Below are 20,018 nucleotides of genomic sequence, written 5' to 3'. Positions count from 1 at the left end.
GAGCTTAATATGTTCAAAGCACTATTAGTGATAATAACTACAGGGGATAAAGGGACTAATCTTCATTCCCTGTGCAGGAAAATGAACCAAATGGGAAATATTAACACAAAAGAATGCTATAGAACTGTGAAAACAAGTGTTCTAGAAGGATTTTTATTAACATTGATGAATTTCACCAGCAATGAGTTGCATGGAACAAGACAACTTGGCAAACTACACCAAGTATGATACCAAATGCATAAAGTTCAGAATTCTGCAGAGGAATTCTATTGTTAGAATTAGCAAACACTGTGTACAGACTTAGACTTTGCCTGGCTACAACTCGTCTTTTAATGGTGGCATGCTCCAAGAGTGTGTTTTGTGCCTCTTCTCCATTTTCACTCTCAAGTGATACCATGTAATTTCCTGCTTTCCATCCTATTCCTTCACTGTTGGGGACAGGAAATGGAGTTCTCAGGCCTCAATGTCACAGAGCTTCCATATCCCACCTGGACTATGATGGTAGGCTTATTCCAGACCTCCTTGCATCAATTCTCATTCCCAGTTAGTTTATTCTTAGTATAATACTACAGCCTGTTTCAGGTGTGAAGTAAGGATATGGCATCCCTTTGCTCAGAACCTTTTCTGTAAAGGTTTATTTTTTATTTGAAAGAGAGAATGAGGGAGAGCGAGGTCTTCCATCCAGTGATTGACATCCACCCCCCCATGGCTGCAGTGCCTGGGGATGGGCCTTGCCAAAGCCAGGAGCCAGGAGCTTCTTCCAGGTCTCCCACGTGGGTGGGTACGAGGACCCAAGAACTTGAGACATTCTCCTTTGCTTTCCCAGGCCATTAGCATGGAACTTGATTGGAAGTGGAACAGTTAAAACTCCAACTGTAGCCCATATGGGATGCCAGCACTGAAGGCAGTGGCTTTACCCATTGTGCCACAACACTGTCTCCTGCTCATAACTTTTGATCAGTATTCCATGTCACTCATAGTAAGAGGCAAAGTCATAGACTGGCCTGGTGGCATGTTTTCTGCCTTTGCCTCTTGTTACTCTCCCAGTCCTTCCCTCTGTACCAGATACCTTCATGTTCTTAGAGCACATGTAATATATTCTTCCTGCATGGTGCTGATGCTTAGCATTTCCTTGGCCTTGGAAAACCTCCCCAAGCAATCTTTGTACCTCACACAACCATGTCCTCCGCATATTTATGGAAAAGCTGTCTTCTCAGTGAGGCATTCTGCTGGCCTTCTGACCAGTCAGCCAGGCAGTCATAGGCCCTCTGTGCTAGTCTCACAGGGCAATCCTTGGCTAATGGGGACAGCTTAATTCTTGGCTAGACTGAGCAACAACAAGACTCTGGCTGCTCACTCTCACAGGATACAGCCCCCCAGAGTCTCGCTCTGTGGCCACTATTGGCAAAGAAGTATTTGTAGGACTGACCTGAGAATCCTGGATGGAAGAAATTTCAGCTGCTTGGCCCGGTACGATAGCATAGTGGTTAAAGTACTCGCCTTGCATGCCCTGGGATCCCATATGGGCACCAGTTCTAATCCCGGTGGCCCTGCTTCCCATCCAGCTCCCTGTTTGTGGCCTGGGAAACCAGTGGAGGACAACCCAAAGCCTTGGGATCCTGCACCTGTGTGGGAGACTCGAAGAGCTCCTGGCTCCTGGCTTCAGCTTGGCTCAGCTCCAGCTGTTGCAGCCACTTGGGGAGTTAACCAATGGACGGAAGATCTTCCTCTCTGTCTCTTCTCCTCTATATATCTGACGTTGCAATAAAAATAAATAAATCTTAAAAAAAGGAAATTTCAGCTGCTTTCTTAAGGGCCTAAGCTCCAAACTGAGTACTAAATTGCATATATTTTGTGCAAATTTAGGGTACTTGATATACTATGACTAGCATTATTAATATTTATATTTGATTATATTAATATTTAGGACATTATTTGGATAACTAATTTCAAAGAAAATTCTTTATTGTGTAATATTTGGTATTGCTTCATGCAATTGAGTATGTGTAACATGCTAACACACCTTAACCTTAGAGGTTAGTATATTTTAGAAGTATATGAAAACATAGTACAGTCATTAGACATCTAGAAAATTTATGTAGCTATACCTAAACAGTATGTTATTTGTTTTTTCTTTTAAAAAGCATAATAAAACTGCTATCATACTGAATGCAATTTTAACAACTGAGATTTTTTTTCCCATATGTTGTTAAGATTTGCCACATAGCATGTGACAGTAAGTTTTGTTTTCATTGCAGTATAATATTCTACTGCTTCATTCCAGATTATTTATCTGTCTGACTATTGATACACTATGTGTCTCTCACTTCAGGTATTTTCTCTTATCAACAAGGTTGCCCTGAATCTTCTTGTGTGTATCCCCTGAAACAAGCATCTGGCTGTATATTCCTAGGACTGGCATCTCTGGCTGATAGGGTGTGCAAAGATTGAACCTTATAAGATAATGCCAGATGTTTTCTGGACTGAGTTCCCTGAAGTGCAGAAATTCTCATCAATCCTTGGCATGGAAGATTTCATTTTCACTCATCTCTCAGGTGTCCAGGGTCATCTCTTAGGCAAGAGATGCGTGCTTCTTTGCCAGTGCTTCCATACTCTTAGTTTAGTTTTTAGATGAATTTATTCTTACTTGAAAGGCAGAGTTACAGAGGGAAGGACACACACACCCACACACACCATTTTTTTAAATTTGCTACTTCATTCCCTAAAAGACTGCAACAGCCAGAACTGAGCTGATCTGAAACCAGGAGTAATGAACTTCCTCTGGTTCTTCCACGGTACAGGGCCCAAGGACATGAGCCCGCCTCTACTGCTCTCCTAGATCATAAGCAGGTAGCTGGATGAGAAGTAGATCAGCAGGGACTTGAACTAGTGCCTATAGGGAATGCCGGCACCTTAGGTGGAAGTTTAGGCTACTATGCCATTGTGGCAGTTCCTACGTGTCACGTTCTATGAAGATTCAAGTGTGTCTAACAATAGTTCTGCCTTCAGGGTTCTCCACTGTCTTCAGAATTCTTGGCCTGGGAAGGGTTGATCCTGGGAAGAGAGACTTACTGTGAGAGATGCCGTGGTAGTAAGGGATGCAGTGGTTCTTTGAAAGCCCGTGCATGGAGGAATTTTCAAATGAACGATTTGAAGCAGTATTTTAATTAAGATATTCAAGCTGTTTCAATTTTCCTGATGACCACTGCTTGCTCTCATTGTAAATTACATTCTGAGGAAAGATGACAAACAGTCCTTTGGGTGGCTTCTTCCCTCTTCGCCCCTTTCTGATTTTCTGGACTGCAAATTACGGCAGGTGGAGTTTCTTCTTACACATTTCCCCACTGGGTTTCCTGGGAATCCTCTCACCCCCAGCTGCCTGCCTTTTGCTTCACTGAGGAAGTGAAAAATAGAGGTGATTTTCTAAAATGAACATCTTTATTGATTAGGGGCTGATTCTGACAGCATGTGGCCATCTGTTTAATTGGGTTTCACATCTAAGATGTAACTATACTTAGTAACATGATTTATGAGAATTTCATTCAGTTCTCATTATCATTTTCTGATTTATGCCACTTTAAGTCCACTTCTCGATGAAGCAGAGTTTGAGTAGGAGACAGAAAATTGTAAGTTTTTTTTATTTCTTCTAAATCCAGACCCTAGGATTTGTGGCCATCTTTTGATGTTAGATTTTTGTAGCATGGTTCTGGATTTTTTTTTCCTGCTTGTAAAGCTGGGTGGCTATGTCTGCAGACACAGACTGCCGCTTCCCTAACTGCATGATGACTGTGAGTCTAGCTTTCCTGCCTTCTAGAAGGAAAGAAAATGTGAACCTTGTTGGGAGACCTTTTGACTGCCACAGATCTTGTTACATCACCATGGACAAGATGCTTGTACCCCTTGATGCTGGTTGTCTTGTTGACTGCATATAGAGGTTACATGGCCCATGGAATTTTGGGTGGAGGCTTTTAGGAGATGAGTTGGTTAAGTATCAGCCCCTGCCAAAGTCAGGACACCACAAGGGATCTTCAAAAAGTTCATAGGCTGTGTACCTATGCAAAAGTCTACATGGGCCGCAAACTTATTTTGCTCCAAAATGAACTTGTATTTTTCTTAAAGATTTAGTTTTACTTGACATGCAGAGAGAGAGAGAGAGAGAGAGAGAGAATGAGAGAGAGAGGTCCTTCATTCATTGGTTCACTCCCCAAATGGTCACAATGGCTGGAGCTGAGTTGATCTGAAGCCAGGAGCCAAGTATTTCTTCCAGGTCTCCCATGTGGGTGCAGGAATCCAAGAACTTGGGCCATCCTCTGCTGCTTTTCCAAATCATTAGCAGGGCGCTGACTCAAAAGTGGAATGTCTGCAACTGGAACCAGTGCCCACCTGGGGTGCTGATGCTGCAGGTGGTAGTTTAGCACACCGAGCCATGGTGTCAGCCCCTAAACAACATTTTTCTATAGTAAGAAGTACAACAGATGTGGGAAAGTGTTGATATATCCCATTACCCCAGTTTTGACTCTTGATAGGTAGTTTCTTTTGTCCACCAAAAGACACATACAGGGATGTTCATAGCAGCTTCATTTATAGCAGGAAAAACCTGGAAAGAAATTGATGTTTATCAACAGAAACAAAGGTACATAAGTTGGGTATATCCACACAGTTGCCTAACAAACAACATGGAAAAATAAAACCAACGTACTGATCCAGGCTACAACCTATATCAGTGCCTCGGATTTAACACTCAATGAAAAAAGGCAGGTGCCAGTGCAAATGTTGTTCAAGTGCATGCATGTGCAGCTCTGGAGCAGGCCAGCAAATTGACACAGTTGCAGTTATAATAAAGGCTCCCTGTATTTTGAGTTTTGGTTGGGAGGAGGCAGGGGAAATGTTCTCTGTCTTAATCTGAGAGATGATACACACGTAAAAACTCAACTGTATTCTGATGTTACTCACTTGCTTTTGCCAAGATAAACAGGAACCATTCAACCTACCCAATACAAACTTTTATGATAGTATTTAGTATGCACAGATATTTTGATCTCATAACAGGGCTTCTGAGGCCAAGTCTTTGGCATTGTATAACAAGGTGTGACATGCTTTTTTCCTGTAAATATCCAGATAGTAAATATTTCTGACTTTGAACTTGGCAAGGCACATGCTCTCCACTAACATTTCTCTCTTTTTGCTGCCATAGACAATGCATGCAATGAGCAGCCATGTTCCAGTAACCTATTTCTAAAACAGTGCGTAGCGGGTGGGGTTGGCCCCTGGGCTAGAGTTTGCCTAGCTGTGGAGTGAAGCCCTGAGAGAGGGTGGGCTCCAGGGAGCCATTGAGGAGTGTTGTGATCATTTCCCTAGGTCTGTGGATCTGATCAGGTGCTAGTAAGCATAGGAAGAGTGGAAGTCACTCATATTTGATATCTGCTTCTAACATGGATTGGTCTTCAAAATGGAATTTGCTTCCTGCATTCAGTATCAATGTATGCTTTCAAATGCCTCCTTTCAGTATCCAATTTTTATCATTGTACATCTCAAATTATATTACAGAACAGTTATAAGCAAATATATTCTTGGCTTGAAAACAACCATGGGCTAAAGGCTAAAACCAATGATTTTATTTTCGTTGTCATTCTACACGAGGGATTTGGTTTCCCCAGCTTAATCCCAGATACTCTGTTGAAGAAGATAAGCCCTTGTTCAGGCTGGGCTGTGCTGGCATCCAAACGATAGAATTAATCCTGAAATCAAACAGAGATTGGTTCAGCTGTTAAGGGAACAATTGTGTTTTAAACTAGCAGAGTTTCTCATAATTCATTGGCTCTGCCTGAAACCACGAAGTGGAAGCCACAGTAACAAAACTCCTATGGCCTCTACCTGAATTAGATACAAATAAATCTTTGAAGCCCCTTCATTGTCCATTTGCAGGAATGGGGAAATAAAGCTCACAGCTAGAATTCTGGGTACTGTCCTATTGTTTGGGAGCTAGAGGAAACTCTAGCTCATCTCCTACCCCACATTTCTCAATGCTTAGAAGGGATTCTACTGTCAGAGCAGTTTTCATATAATTTTTTTCATTTATCCCCTTAGCATTTCGAGAGGACCCAATGGTTCTCACTTCCCTGTATCCGTAGGCCTGTCCAGTCTCCTCCCACACGTGCCAAGATTTGCTTCTCTAACAAACACTGTGCTGCACAGTTGATGCGGTAGCACTTGTGTGACTTTGCCTTGACTGGAGAGGTCCTTCCTGGGGAGACACCCAGCAAATGCACGGCGAGTGCATTCACGTGGCTGGTGGGGAGGCTCACTGGTGGAGGACTGCAGGCCTCTCCCCAGCTCCCAGCACTGTGAGAGGACCCTGGCTGCAGAGTAGAGCCTCCACTGCAGCCGAACTTTCAGCTGACTGTGCCTGCACTGCCACCACGAGACACCTTGAGACAGCGCTACCCAAATAAGCTGTTTCTGAATTCCTGACCCTGAGACATGGTGCGACAAGGCCTGTTTATTCTTTTAAGTAGATATCTACTGTTTGGGAATAATTTGTAGCACAGTAAGAGAGAACTAATACAGGCATTACAGCATTCCAAGCCCCACCGGAGGTTGACACTAAGGCATATAACATGGTACAAGCATAGTGCTTGAGGGTGTGGGCTCTGAAGTATGATGGTTTGATTTTGAATACTTTTTGGCCACTAATATGTTATAGTATGGCTAAGTTATTTAACATCTTTAATCCTCAGTTTAGTTACCGTTAAAATGGTGATAATAGCAATAATGATCTCATCGGTTTGCTGTGAAAATTAAATGAGATAACTTATACAGAATGCTTGGAATTGAATCTGGTTCATACTAGGTTTTCAATGAATCTTTGTGGATAGCTGTCCTTTCCTTTGCTGACTTGGGCAAGAGACATTCGTTACTGAATCATTTAGAAGACATCATGATGGGAGTGCAGCAGAAGGATGTGCAGTGCATTCTGGGAGCCTCTGCAGAGGGCTAATTAGGTCTGGGATAGTCAAGATGGGATTCCTGGTGAGAGTGACATTGAAAGTTCTGAAAAGAACAAAACAACAACAAAAACCCAGTTCTGTACAGAGGAGGAAGTTTGGGTTGTGCAAGAAGGAGGAGTTGTGGATGCAGTGGCACAGACATGGCAGAGCATGGCGTGGGACTGGACTAGGAGATGTTTATAAATGCTGACGGCATGGGCTGATTTAGGAGAGGATCAGTAAATGAGTTGTGCGAGTCGTAGATGAAGGCCTTCTAATGTGCTCTGAGGAACATGACCACAGGAATTAGTAGAGATTCTCTTGGAAAGTTCAAGATTTAGGTTTCAGTTCCTTAGTTTTTGTGTTTTGATCCTGGCTTCAAGAGAGAACAGATTGAGATCATTTGAATAGATAGCTTTGCAAATAATTCTGGATAACAATTGCAAAAATTACATCCGTTGATTTATGTGACAACAGTCTAAAAAGCTTAGCAGCATGATGTGTTATGAAAATCTTTATTGTTTCATGGCATCACCCATGTTGTAGTTTCACCAGTGGTGGATTGCTTGTGTTTTGGCATTGGAAATCAAGCAGTGTAGGGTATGGGCACAGCCAGGACTTGTGAGCCAGGCTGTGCTATTCTGTGTTCAAAAGGTCTGTAAACCCTTTGGCTGAGCCAGTGGTCTCCTCAGCTCTTCAGCTGGGGAGTGGAGAAGCAATTATTTGAATTTTTATAACCTACTTTGAAAAGAATTCTGAATACTCTCCAAAAATTCTTTACTTCACAAAATTTGTAAGCAGTTTCAAAGCTTTTATTAAATGAGCTGAAGCTAAGTCATGAATTAACTTCAAACACGTTGAGATGTTCTTGTGTAGTATGGTTGGGGAACCTGCAGCTCCTGATGCAGCCTCCTTCCTGCTATTCTCTGAGGCCTGACCAAGGGAGGTACCTATGAACAGTGTTTTGGGTTGGGTCACAAGGGAAAAGAAAATATACCGTCAACTGGATACCCTGCTATGTCATGGGAGTCCTGTAACTGTGACAAGGCTTGGTGCCAATGCCGATTGTGACAAAGTTGGGTCCCTGAAGGGCACTTCGGAGTGCTGTTTTCAGTCACAGAGGGCTGGAGGGGCTTGCTCCAGTGCTGCTGGCAAAAAGTATGCCACATTCATCAGGGTTGTGCTGATTCAAGACTCCGGGTGTGAGTGGGGCACTCACAGGCAACTACCTGGATGTCAAAGTGAGCTGGCTATTGGGAACCTGGAAGACAGCCATGGTCATGGGAGACAGGAAGTCAGGGACCAATTTTGCTAATTCACCTCAAAGGTCACATTATCACTTGTCCTCACTTTGAAAAGTCAATTGCCTTTTACCCTATGACCAAAGTAGTCTACAATTATTATGGAAAATGTGTAAATTTTTTGAGCTAAAAATTTCAAATGATATCATTTAAAGATAGTCACAGTTAATAATTTTCTTGAATATCACTCATATTTTTTCACCATAAATATCTTAGATTTTAAATTCAATATGTACTAACTCAAGAAGAATATTTTTCCACTGAACATTGTAACATGAATATTTTCCCATGTTCTACAGAGTCTTGTATGTCATAATGTGAAATATTGTGTCAAATAAAAGCACTTTAACTTCTTTAACTGCTTCCTAATAATCATCTAGGCTGTTTTAATAAAGGTGGAAAGAACTTTGTGGTGATATATTTTAGTTTTGTGGCTAAGTCTTTGTCTAAATCTGAAGTTTTTTGGGGGGTTACATTCTTAGAAGTGCAGGAGTTGCTGTATTAGCAACATGCCCTGTCAAAGGTTTTTAAAATACACCTTGTTCATGATGAGGTGCACATTCTTGGCTTGCAAAGGGATACCAGTTTGTCTTTCCACTAATGAAAAAATGTTTTGGTCTAATTGATATGAGAGAAATGTTAATGACATTTTCATTCTTAAGAGCATTATTCTTTCTCAATAGAATATTTAAATATACCTTTACGGTATGATACTAGATTTTCTGCCGTTGCCTATAATTAAAATGTCATGAAGCAGTTAAATAACAGACAGTTAATCTTGTAACTGGGAAAAAGGAATGGAACAAAAGGAGGAGAAGGGAGAAATTTCTATTTGTACAAACTATCATGGAGAAATAATAAAAAATAAATAATGAATTGTATTCTGTACCCACGTAAAGCTCAGTGAACTCACAGAAGTTTTCTTGAGCATCTGTTATGTTCCCAGGCATGCGATGAATGTCACTGCTGCTAGTGTTAGTTCGAAGCCTCATAGTCGGAGGAATTAGTGTCTCTCTGCCAGGTGTTGAACCACCTCAGTGGGTGTAGTCCCTGGGCTGTCAACATCAATATCACTTAAGATAAATAGGCATTATTTGGCTCCACTTACTGACTCAGAAGCCCTGACATTTGGGCGTAGAAATTTGTTTGAAAAAGATTTTAGTTGTTAAGCTTCTCCCAGAGGCTAAAGTTTGGTATTCACTGAGCTACAAAAGAGCAAATGAGGTCCAACTTAGTTGGACAAAAGAAAGTGAACTAGTTTCTTCTGGTTTGCCTGGCTCATCTCATCTTGAAAATACTGCACCCAGGAGCCTTTCTAGTCCTGGGCAAGCAGAGGTGGTTGGTTACCCTAGGAGAGAGAGAGAGGGAGAGGGGGGAGAATGAATATAAATATGTGTGTGTATGTGTGTGTGCGCGTGCGCTGAGCAGGGGTTTGTGTTTGTTGGAGCTGAAAGATAATTATGGCAGCAAAAGGCTAGAAGAGCCGGCAGAGAAGGTTTCAAGATGGAGTGCTGATTTCCAAAGCTGCTTTCTGCTTCTCTGCTCACGGCTGATGGATGTGGCGGCAGGAGGTTACCTGTGGGAAGCTGGCAGATGGCTCAGGCATCTTGCTGAATCCCTTGACAGGAATCACAACTGTTAGAACTCGATGCTTTCTGGAAAGGAGACGGTTGGCATTCGCCAAACTGCTGGGAGAAGCCAGTTTGAAAGAAGAAGCCACTATTAATCTTAGCAGTGAAGACAATGGAATTGCATTACAAAAAACATTAACTAAACGGACTTTGTAATTGCAGCAATTTCTGTGTCCCGACTAATGGCTCTCTGGATTCTGGCAGAATGGTGTCCAGCTTATCAGATCTCAGGAACTCATGTGGTGCTCATTCTCAGAGTGAGCATTTACCTGGATTTTCTAAGGCGGTTGGAAGTGCAACTATTTATGTCCGTCACAACACCCATAATTTATAGGCCATGTGAGGTTCAGATTTTAAAATGTAGTCTGTACCATTTCAGTGGAAATGTTGCCTCTGTGTGTGTGCTTATGTGAATGGGTGGGGCAGGTTATTTGGGGAGGGGAATACATGAGGGCTGCTCTATAGCTCAGTTTGTTACATGGAAGCAGTTCCTTATTTTTCATACATCAGGGGTTCTGATCCTGTTTGCATATTTGAGTTACCCAGGAAGCTTTTAAAAAGCATCCTGTGTTCAGGGCTGCATCCCACAAACCATAAAGTGATAGGTCAGGCAGGGATTTAGACATAGATAATATTTTATGAAAGCTGCCCAAAGGATCCTTATGTGCATTGGTGGTTCGGTAAATAAACCAGTGAGATTCAATTTTGGAGTCACTGAAACAATCTGGAGGGCTGGCTGAAAACTCTGGTGCCCACCACAAGCTGTCCTGCTTCCCCAGGCGTGCAGTGGGGCTCAAGAATTTGTACTGAACTAATACCCACATGCTGCTGATACTGTTGGGCTGTAGACTGGACTTTGAGAACCTCAACTATTTTTTAAGAAACTCTGTCATTATCCATGAGTATAGCTATGTGTTTGAATAAACCTACCCAAACACCAGTGCACCCATGTTCCCACCTACCTAGTATTTCTTCTCTGTATTTAGCTTAAAACTCATTTCTTTGTAAAGGTGCATCTGAAAGAGTTTGACAGTTTCATCTTCTTTAAGTCTTGTAAAATAGGATAATCTGGTGATGTCCTTTCTGCTTCACTAAACTGTCGGTTCTTTGAGGACATTTGTGCAATGTTTAGCAAAGTGGCTTGGAATATTGTAAATATTAATGGACATTGTTTATTATTAAAAAGTATATCATAATCAAACCCAGTTATTTCCAACTTACATATACGAACATCTCTAAACTTAGGATAATATATTCACTTAGTAAACTGTATCACCTGAAACTATTGCGTACGAGAAATAAGATAATCAAATAATAAGCAAAAGAGAGAGGCAAATCAATGTCCCCGTGAAGTATGCTGTTACTATAAAACAATGCATCAGCGATAGTTCTAGAACATGAGTTGATACATAAAAGTAGTTCAGTAAGGTGAATATACACCTAAGGCTTTTGAAAATAACTATGATAATACATGCTAGTATAAAGCCACAGAAGCACATGAAGTGATTAATGCACATGATTAGGTATACTGTTACTGGGCAATAGTCTGCAATGTCGTTGTTCGTCCCTTATGACAAGCAGCTGTGCTGAAAGGAACACAAGCAGATACACAGTGGAAAATCCAAGTTTATCTTTTGGAAGGCAGCTATAGAAAATATAGTAACATTTAATTTCTTTTGTTTGTTTGTTTGTTTATATTGGAAAGGCAGATATACAGAGAGGAAGATCTTCCATCCATTGGTTCACTCCCCAAGTGGCCAAAATGCCCGAAGCTGAGCTGATCCAAAGCCAGGAGCCTATTCTGGGTCTCCCTCTAGGGTGCAGGGTCTCAAGGCTTTGGGTTGTCTTCGACTGCTTTCCCAGGCCGCAAGCAGGGCCCCCAGGATTAGAACTGGCACCTCTATGGGATCCTGGCATGTGCAAGGCGAGGACTTTAGCCACTGCACTGGGCCCACAAACTTAAACTTATAACCGGTTGATACATGTGTTGGTCCACACATCTGTTGCCCATTGGATTCTTTTTTGGTATTCCCCTCTGTCACCTTTGGACTGGAATTTGTCATTTGTTCTGTCACTTCGTCCTGATGACTGCTAGAATGATCCCAACTGAACACATCTCTTAATGACAATTCCTTCAAAAGAATCAAAAGGGAGACTGAATTTACAAATGAAATGCTTCTGAATTTAGATGAGTTCAAGTCGCCTTGCATTGTTTTAGTAAATTCATAGAAATTTGCTAGAGAGAGAGAGAGAGAAGCAACACTCTAGGATTAAATACTGACAATGAACGTGGGAGGTCTCCAGTTCTGCTTAATCTGACCAAACATGGAAATAACAAAAACGATGGATGAGTCTAACTCAGAGTTGTCGTAAATCATCAGGATTTGTAAGTCCCCCCAAAATACGCTACTTTTGCCATGATAGCAAGAAAGTGGAACTGACAAAGACCCTCTTCTAGAAGTAAAGGAAAATCAGAACTTGAATAGTGAAACCTATCCCACATCTGGTATTGAAGATGGAAATTGTAGGAAGTAATACTTTAGTACTATTAATGTTGTCATGTGATGTTTTTTAAACTTGGGCTAACAAATGTACTAATACAAAATGCTCCAGTTCCTTTGAGTTCCACAAGGTACAGAATTCATTCATGTAGCAGATGTGTTTGAGTGCTTACCACGTCCAGGTACTACAGCTCCTCAGATACCACAATGGAGGAATAGTAAAATTAAGTAAAATAAAACTCTTTTATTATGGACTTTGCATTCTAGTTGGGAAAAGACAATTACACAAAATTAGCAAAATGCAGACTATCATACTTGGTGGAAATATTATGAATGACAAAACAACGAAGTGCAAATGATAATACTCTACCCCCTTAAGGTACTATGGGCAGCCCTTCTGAACAGGAGACATTTAAGTAAATGGTTGAAGCAAGCTGTGCAGGTACTGATGGAAAGGAAGTTCTAGTGAAAATATGAGTGAAGAGAAAGAGAAGCTATCAATCCTATCTCTTTTTAAAATATCTCCATATGTATGGAGAGAAAAAGGAAGTTATTTCTCCTCTCTTTTAAATGCCTCCATACCACATGACTTTGTTAGGCCTGGGTGTATTTGTTTACTTTCTTGAGGTTTGAACTGTGGATTAGTGGCTCTTTTTTTTTTTTCTCTACGCTTTCCTGAGCTAAAGATTTAATTGATACAGTTTCACAATAACAGAATGGATACTGGAGCCCAGACATAATGAAGCATTCAACTTTCCCTGAAAAGCTGTTGCTGAACTCAGGACATGGTTTAGTGACTTGGAAAGTCAAATAGTTGAACCTGGAGTAATAACCTACTGAATGTAATCAGTTCTTTGGCATTCGCATTCGTAACAAAAACACTCAGACAATATGTACCAATAGGAGAGTTATAATGAGAAATTCCAGTAAAATAGAAAGGCTGACCCAAGTGGAAAATCAGAAGCAGGACCTAGTGATTTTCCTAGGTGCAGATTTAAAAAAATTATTAATAGTAAATAATAATGATGCTACAGCATATAGATGCTTATATTTTGTCAGAATTTTAAGCCACTGAGATTATGTAAGCATAATCATCTGTTGTTTTGTTTAAAATAGAGGAATAGAATTTGCCAGTGTTGACAAATGTAAGAGCGAGATAATGCTGTATAATCTTTAACAGTGTTTAGATAGCCTTTGGAAGAATTTTCTGTAACACATACACACACATAGCAGTGCATTTATTTCGAATCATAGTCAGATAAGTTGATTATCTTTGAGAAATTAAAACTTGACCTTACATTTATGTCCAAATCACTTTTGATCCTCCATCACCCAATATTCTAAATCTCTAAAATTTCCCATACTGTAGTCACTATGATATGCATTTTACAGACCTTTTCTATGTATGTATATACACATGTGTAAGTACATGTACACACACATAGACTGACGAGATAGTTATTTAGAAGGATTCTATGCACCGAATTGAATCTTTTCCACTTTTTGTTTAATATCTTAGTGTTTTCCACCTTAATTTTGCTCATGTTTTAAAAATATTTAAACTTGCAAAAATGTGTGCTGGCCAATATTAGCAATCATTAAATTTGTTACATTTTTTTCTGCCAACTAAATCAATATCCCTCTTTCTTTCCTCTTCTTCCCTCTCTTCCCTCGTGTGTGTGTGTGGGTGTGTGTGTGTGTGTTAGGGGGAGGGGTGTGTGTCCATAGTTGCATTTAAGGAATACCTCTCCTAAATATCCTAATAGCAAAAGCAGCTTTGTAAATGTGAAACAGATGGTGGAGTAGTGCTTAAATAGGGAAAAAGAGAAATGGACATGCAAGGAAACAGAAGAAAAACCTTTTTAAAAGGGTGAGAAGAACTCCTTTCCCACTTATTTTCTACTTGCACCTTTGCTAAACACAACTTATCCATTTTATGAGATAAGATATTGAGTTGATTTTGTTGGGATTTCATTTATCAGTGTAGGTAGTCACATCTCCAAAAATGTGGCTTACACTTTTAATCCATTCAGTTCAGCAGAACAAGCCTGAGGGCATCAGATTCTTCTGTTTATCAGAATGAATTCCATGGCCTAATAAACAACAGATTCAGCTGAATAAGATATTGTGATGGCTTTTAGCACCTGATTCTGCGACACTCCCAACCCCCGCAACACCAAGACAATTATAGAGGCTCATGAAGGTGTCAAATTTTTTCCTATAAGGATATAACTTTCTTTTTTTAAAAAAAGATTTATTTATTTTTTGTTGCAAAGTCAGATATATAGAGAGGAAGATCTTGCGTACAGTAATTCACTCCCCAAGTGACCGCAACAGCTGCTGCTGCGCCAATCCGAAGCCAGGAGCCAGGAACCTCCTCCAGATCTCCCATGTGGGTGCAGGGTCCCAAGGTTTTGGGCTGTCCTCAGGCCCCAGGCCACAAGCAGGGAGCTAGATGGGAAGTGGGGCCTCAGGGATTAGAACCAGAGCCCATATGGGATCCCAGCATGTTCAAGGTGGACTTTAGCCACTAGGCCACTGTACCAGGCCCTAGGATATAACTTTCTGACTGGCACATTACAAGATAGGAAAGCCGTAACAATTTAATAATTAAATCACATTGTTTCTGATCATTGATCTTAAGAAATTTCATTAATTTTCTGATTTATTGTAATATATCAGATTTTCATATAAACACTGTTTTACATTTATATATAACATATTTGCATATTTATATAATCTATATCTCCAAATCAGAATAACTAAAGGTAAGTAATAACCAAAAAAGGATGGAATGTTGATACTAAAATTTTGATCTAATAGTGTTGAAAAAAATGAAGAAATGAAAATTGGTATGGCTTTGTCCTTTCAAATTCAGTCATTTTAGATGCCTTTTCCTTTATGTGAAAACAGCAGGAAAAGAAACTGCTGGCTCAGTGCATCTCTGTTTTTCAATTAGGTTTTGTACCTTAACATCTCAAGCTATAATAATATTACTGAGATGTAAAGAATTTACATGAGTTTGGTAGAATCAGTATTTCACTTCTAAATTAAGAAATTTATTTCCTGTCCTCATTTCCCTGGTTAATGCCCTGGCCTTGAGGGGAGGTGGAAAAAAATTTGGGAGAGAACTGGAGGAGGAATACTAAAATTGGAAAAGAGCTTTAAGTCTTATGGAGGCTAGAGCTGTTGTTCTGGACCAGGCGAGGACATTGTCTCTTACTCTCCCTCTGGTTCTTGCTCTCTCTATTCCCTTTCTTTCTATTCCCAGTTATGATTAATCAAAAGTGCAGCTCCAAGGGTATAAAATTCAGTAGTGAGTTGCAACAGAAAAGCAAAGTATTTCTCCTACTCACCAAATTCCCATGAGCAGCCACATAAATTCAGGACTGTGGTTCAGAAGGCAGGAACAGCATGCCACTGGATGTGCTCAACCAGCAAGCAGCGCACTGCCTTCCTTGGTGACACTTTCAGTTTGTCCTAAGCATTTTTATTTGCCATTTAGTTTTTGCTCATTTTATTTGAAAGAAAAGGGGAAGTGATAACCTATCTGTTAGTTCATCGCCTAAAAGCCAGCAGCATCATGGGCTGGGCCAAGCCAAAGTGAGTAACTGGAAGTCATTCTAGATCTCCCATATGGTGGAAGGGGCTCAAAACCTTGAGCCATTCCTTGATGCTTCCCAGGAGGGACATTAACAGGAAACAGGTAGCAGTGAAGAGTGGAGCCAGGACTCCAACCAGGCACTCTCCTATGGGCTGTTTATATCCTGAGTAACATTTAACTGCTACATAAAATGTTCTCTCCTTTAGTTGCTTTTTAGTGCTATTACAAGATAAGCTAACATTTTAAAACATTAGCACATATTGTAGCCTTCATGTTTATATTGCACAGTGCTTTTTTAAAAATGCAAACATGAGGACATTTTAACTGGTATGTGGAATCACTGAAATGACACTATTGATATTTTATAGTTTGTACCACCGTATGTGTTTAGTGCATCAAAAAACTCATGAACAAATGAAATTCTAAGAAGCATTTATTTTAGTTCAAAAAATTTTGCAAACGATACCTACTAGATATATTTAAAAGCTCATGCAAAACACATATATTGAAAAACAATGCATAGGTTTCAAAATTTGGGGAGCAACCAAAAGAAACTGATCTTTTAATTTCATTTTCCATGAACTTTTGGAAGTCCGTACATATTTTGTTCTTACCAGTGCTTTTTGATACACACCCATTCTACTGATACTTATATACCTCTAATCACTGATGAGTAAGGGAAGGAAGGAAGGACAAGTAAGTGTGGATCGCCCTCTCTTTCCCCCTTTTCTTCCATGGCTTTGTCCTTTTCAGTCTAAGTGGTTGGCCAATACAGAGAAATAACAGGAGAAAGAATGAAAGTGCCTGGATTCCTTGGTCATGGTATTGTCAGAAAGCCATGACTTTGTTCTGTGATCAGAGCCATTGCTGGTTCAAGTGTGAAGTGTGGCATCTTTGGGCTAACAGTCCTGCTTATAACTCAGTTCTGGATGGAATAAGCTTCCTATGTTTGGTTTGAAGTTTTCTGAACTCCTACTTGTGTGGGTTGGCCAGAATCCTGTGCACCTTGGGACCGTGTGAATGCTGGGTGAGAGCGGGGGCACGGAAGATCCCCACTCACTGACTGTGTATGACTCTCCCACTCAAATGATGCTCTGCTGTCCCCACAAACTCCATTTATAAACCACAAGTTCAAAGAAAAAATTATTAGGAATTTCTAGATGGTGATGGCAGAGCATTAAACAAACTAAGGATAAAACCCTTCTTTGCACAGGTCCCCTGTGGCTGCACAAGGTCATAAACCCACATACCTGTGCTGCTTCATGTCAGGAAAAAGTGCTGGATTGCCAGAAGCAGGATGCTCACACTGTTCCAGAAGGAACCCAGGTCACAGCAAAGCAAACCCTGTCAATCATGCATCTGTGCAGAATGGTTTCCTTGAAATGGTTTCATGCACTAAATTGCAAATCCGCTCAAGTAAAATCCTTGAGACAGTGGGCTCCCTCAGAAGGTACCTGCTCCACAAGGGGTGCCTTTCCGGTGCGTGTTTGAAACCTCCAGGCTGTCCCTGGGAGCCAGGTCCTCATGGCTGAATCCACTTTCAATTCTTCTTTAATGTGTTTTTGTTTGTGTTTCTCCCAGGGTTTCCAGCAGGGGAGCTTCAGAAGCCTTTCTTTTGGGGAACAGAATATCCTCGGTGAGTAAATCAGTAAAGAAACCAGTTATTGACAAGGTAGGAGGGCAGAACATTTTGCTTTGGTAGAGAACACAATGTAAAGTCAAACAAACAAAGTTTTTTTTTTTTTTTTAATTTTTAAAAAAGGGCATGGAAGCTGGCTGGCACTGACTGTTCCCACCCTCACCATTGTTGTCTCAACCTCCTTACCAGGGCATATGACTGGGCAGGAAGGCTAACTTAAACATTGACCATTTTCCTTTCCAGGCATTTATATTACTAATTGATTCATCCCCTGAATATTTAGATCTTGGAGGATTGTTGAGATTTGAGTTGATAGTAATAGGTTGAAAACTTTCCCAGTTGGAGAAAAACAAGAGAAAGGAAAGGAAAAGTGTTTATGGAATGACAGAGTCCAATTTGGCCTAAATGGCAGAGCATGTAGCAGAAATCTGTTGAAAGAATGAGGTTTGAAATTGGAGGGCTTTGAATGCCATATAAGGAGCCTGAAAGATAATAGGAAATTGAAAACACGGAAGATTTTGAACAAGGTGATTGATTTGTCTTTAGGAATATAGCCTGTGAAGCTGTAAAATGGGAAAAATTGGCAGTATATGATCTCAGGGATACAAATGTAAAGGTCCCTAATAGCTATAGATTGTAAGCTCATATGAGATTTCTTCAAAAAGTTCATGGAAAATACGTAGTGTGAAAACACACAACATGAATTTCAAAAAGCTCTGCCTGAAAATAAAGTGAACCTTTAATTCAATTTTAGAGGAACTTTTAAAAGTGCCCTTGTATACTTGATAATTTCTGTGTGTAGGTGGGGATTCTGATAATTTTCATTGTCAGTAATGTTACTACTTTTTAAAAACATTGTTTTATCCATTTTAGAGTCATAGTGACTAAGAAAGATGGAGAGGGAGAGAGAGAAAAGGATAGTCCGTCTACTGGTTCATTCCCCAAATGGCTGCAATGGCCAAGGCTGGGCCAGGCTGAAATTGGGAGCCAGGGACCAAGTATTTGGGACATTTCCCACTGCTTTTCCTAGGCCATTAGCAGGGAGCTAGCTTGGAGGTGGAACATCTGGGCCATGAACTGGAATGCCTACATGATACTGGCATTGTAGATGGTGGCTTAACCTGTTATGCCACTATTCCTGCCCAGTAATGTCACTGCTTTGATTGTGTATATCTTTGTGTACTCTGCTGCTTTCATGCATGGGAAATTTGCTCTTCACTTTAGAAGTTGAACCATTTCTATTGGTTGAATAATATTTCTATTGCGTAGGTTAAAAATATATGATGCCATGCACATGTATGTGTAAGAGAAATACAGTGACATGATTTTGATTTGGACTTCTCCAGAAACAGTTCCCATGAGAAGGATTCAAGTTCAGGCAGTTTTTCTGGGATGTGATACCAGTAGGAGAGTGTGGAAATGACACATAAAGGATGCTGATGAACTGTGTTCTTGAAATCTTCTATGGCTTCTAAATTAAAGTATGAAACATATATTGGATTAAAATTGCATAAATGTATCAGCATATAGTTTTCAGTATTCAATTCCAGTTGGGTTTCACTATGGTGAAGTTCAGCTGTCACAGGGCTTGCACTCCTTTCTGGGAGCTACAGGAGGACTGTCCCCTGGCCTTTCCAGTTTCTGGAGAATGCCCACATTCCTAGTGTCCTGCCCTCCCTGACTCCACCGTCAAAGTTCTGTATTGTGTCTCCCTCTGAGTCTCATTTCCTGCTTTTCTCCTTTAAAAGACTGTTGAGATTTGCCCTCCCTCCTGGATCATCTGCTTTATTATCAAATCAGTTGGTTAACAAACTTAATTCCATTTCCAACCTTCATTCCCTTTGCTGTATAACACCATATTCACAGGCTTCAGTGATTACCACATGGACATATTTGGGAGGCAGCTATTCCTACCACAAAGTATTAGAACATCAGTTACCACCAAGGGCAGATGGCGGGGAGACTATAGAACATATTTCAGAGTGATCCCACCTCCAGGCCAATGGAGCTGGTATGTTTGTCTTCCAAATCAACTCCATCATTGGTTGAGGGCTGCTACTGACTGTATTAGCCCCGTGGGGGTGCCCATCCTAGGCTGAGAGTGTCATTTGCAAGTACTCTCAGTGGCTTACAGTTGGAAGCTGTCAGATTGGTGTGATTCAAAATGTAAGTGAAGGGGATGTTGGCAGGCATCAATAAAGCCTATTGCAGTGAATTACCCATTATCAGAAATAAGTGAAAAATTCTAGAATTGTATTTAACCAAATCCATTAATAGCATCGCAGACCTCACATGCATACATTTTCTTGGTTTTTACTTTGGAATTGATTTCCCTTATTTGTAGGATTAGAAATAT

General features: G+C 40.6%; 1 protein-coding gene across 1 annotated transcript in view; it reads left to right on the top strand.

The window, feature by feature from the left end:
• Window positions 1-20,018, top strand: part of PHEX (phosphate regulating endopeptidase homolog X-linked) — a 190,010-nt gene that overhangs the window by 147,874 nt on the left and 22,118 nt on the right. The window contains exon 16 of the mRNA XM_041002049.1: window positions 17,605-17,659. Coding sequence (XP_040857983.1) covers window positions 17,605-17,659 — 55 coding nt within the window. The remainder of the gene's footprint in view (window positions 1-17,604; window positions 17,660-20,018) is intronic.

Source organism: Ochotona curzoniae, unplaced genomic scaffold (assembly GCF_017591425.1).
Source record: "Ochotona curzoniae isolate NIBS_2020 unplaced genomic scaffold, NIBS_Ocur_1.0 contig_1274, whole genome shotgun sequence".
NCBI classification, from domain to species: Eukaryota; Metazoa; Chordata; class Mammalia; order Lagomorpha; family Ochotonidae; genus Ochotona; species Ochotona curzoniae.
Note: the sequence above shows the minus strand (reverse complement) of the source record. Positions and strands in the feature narration are given on the sequence as shown.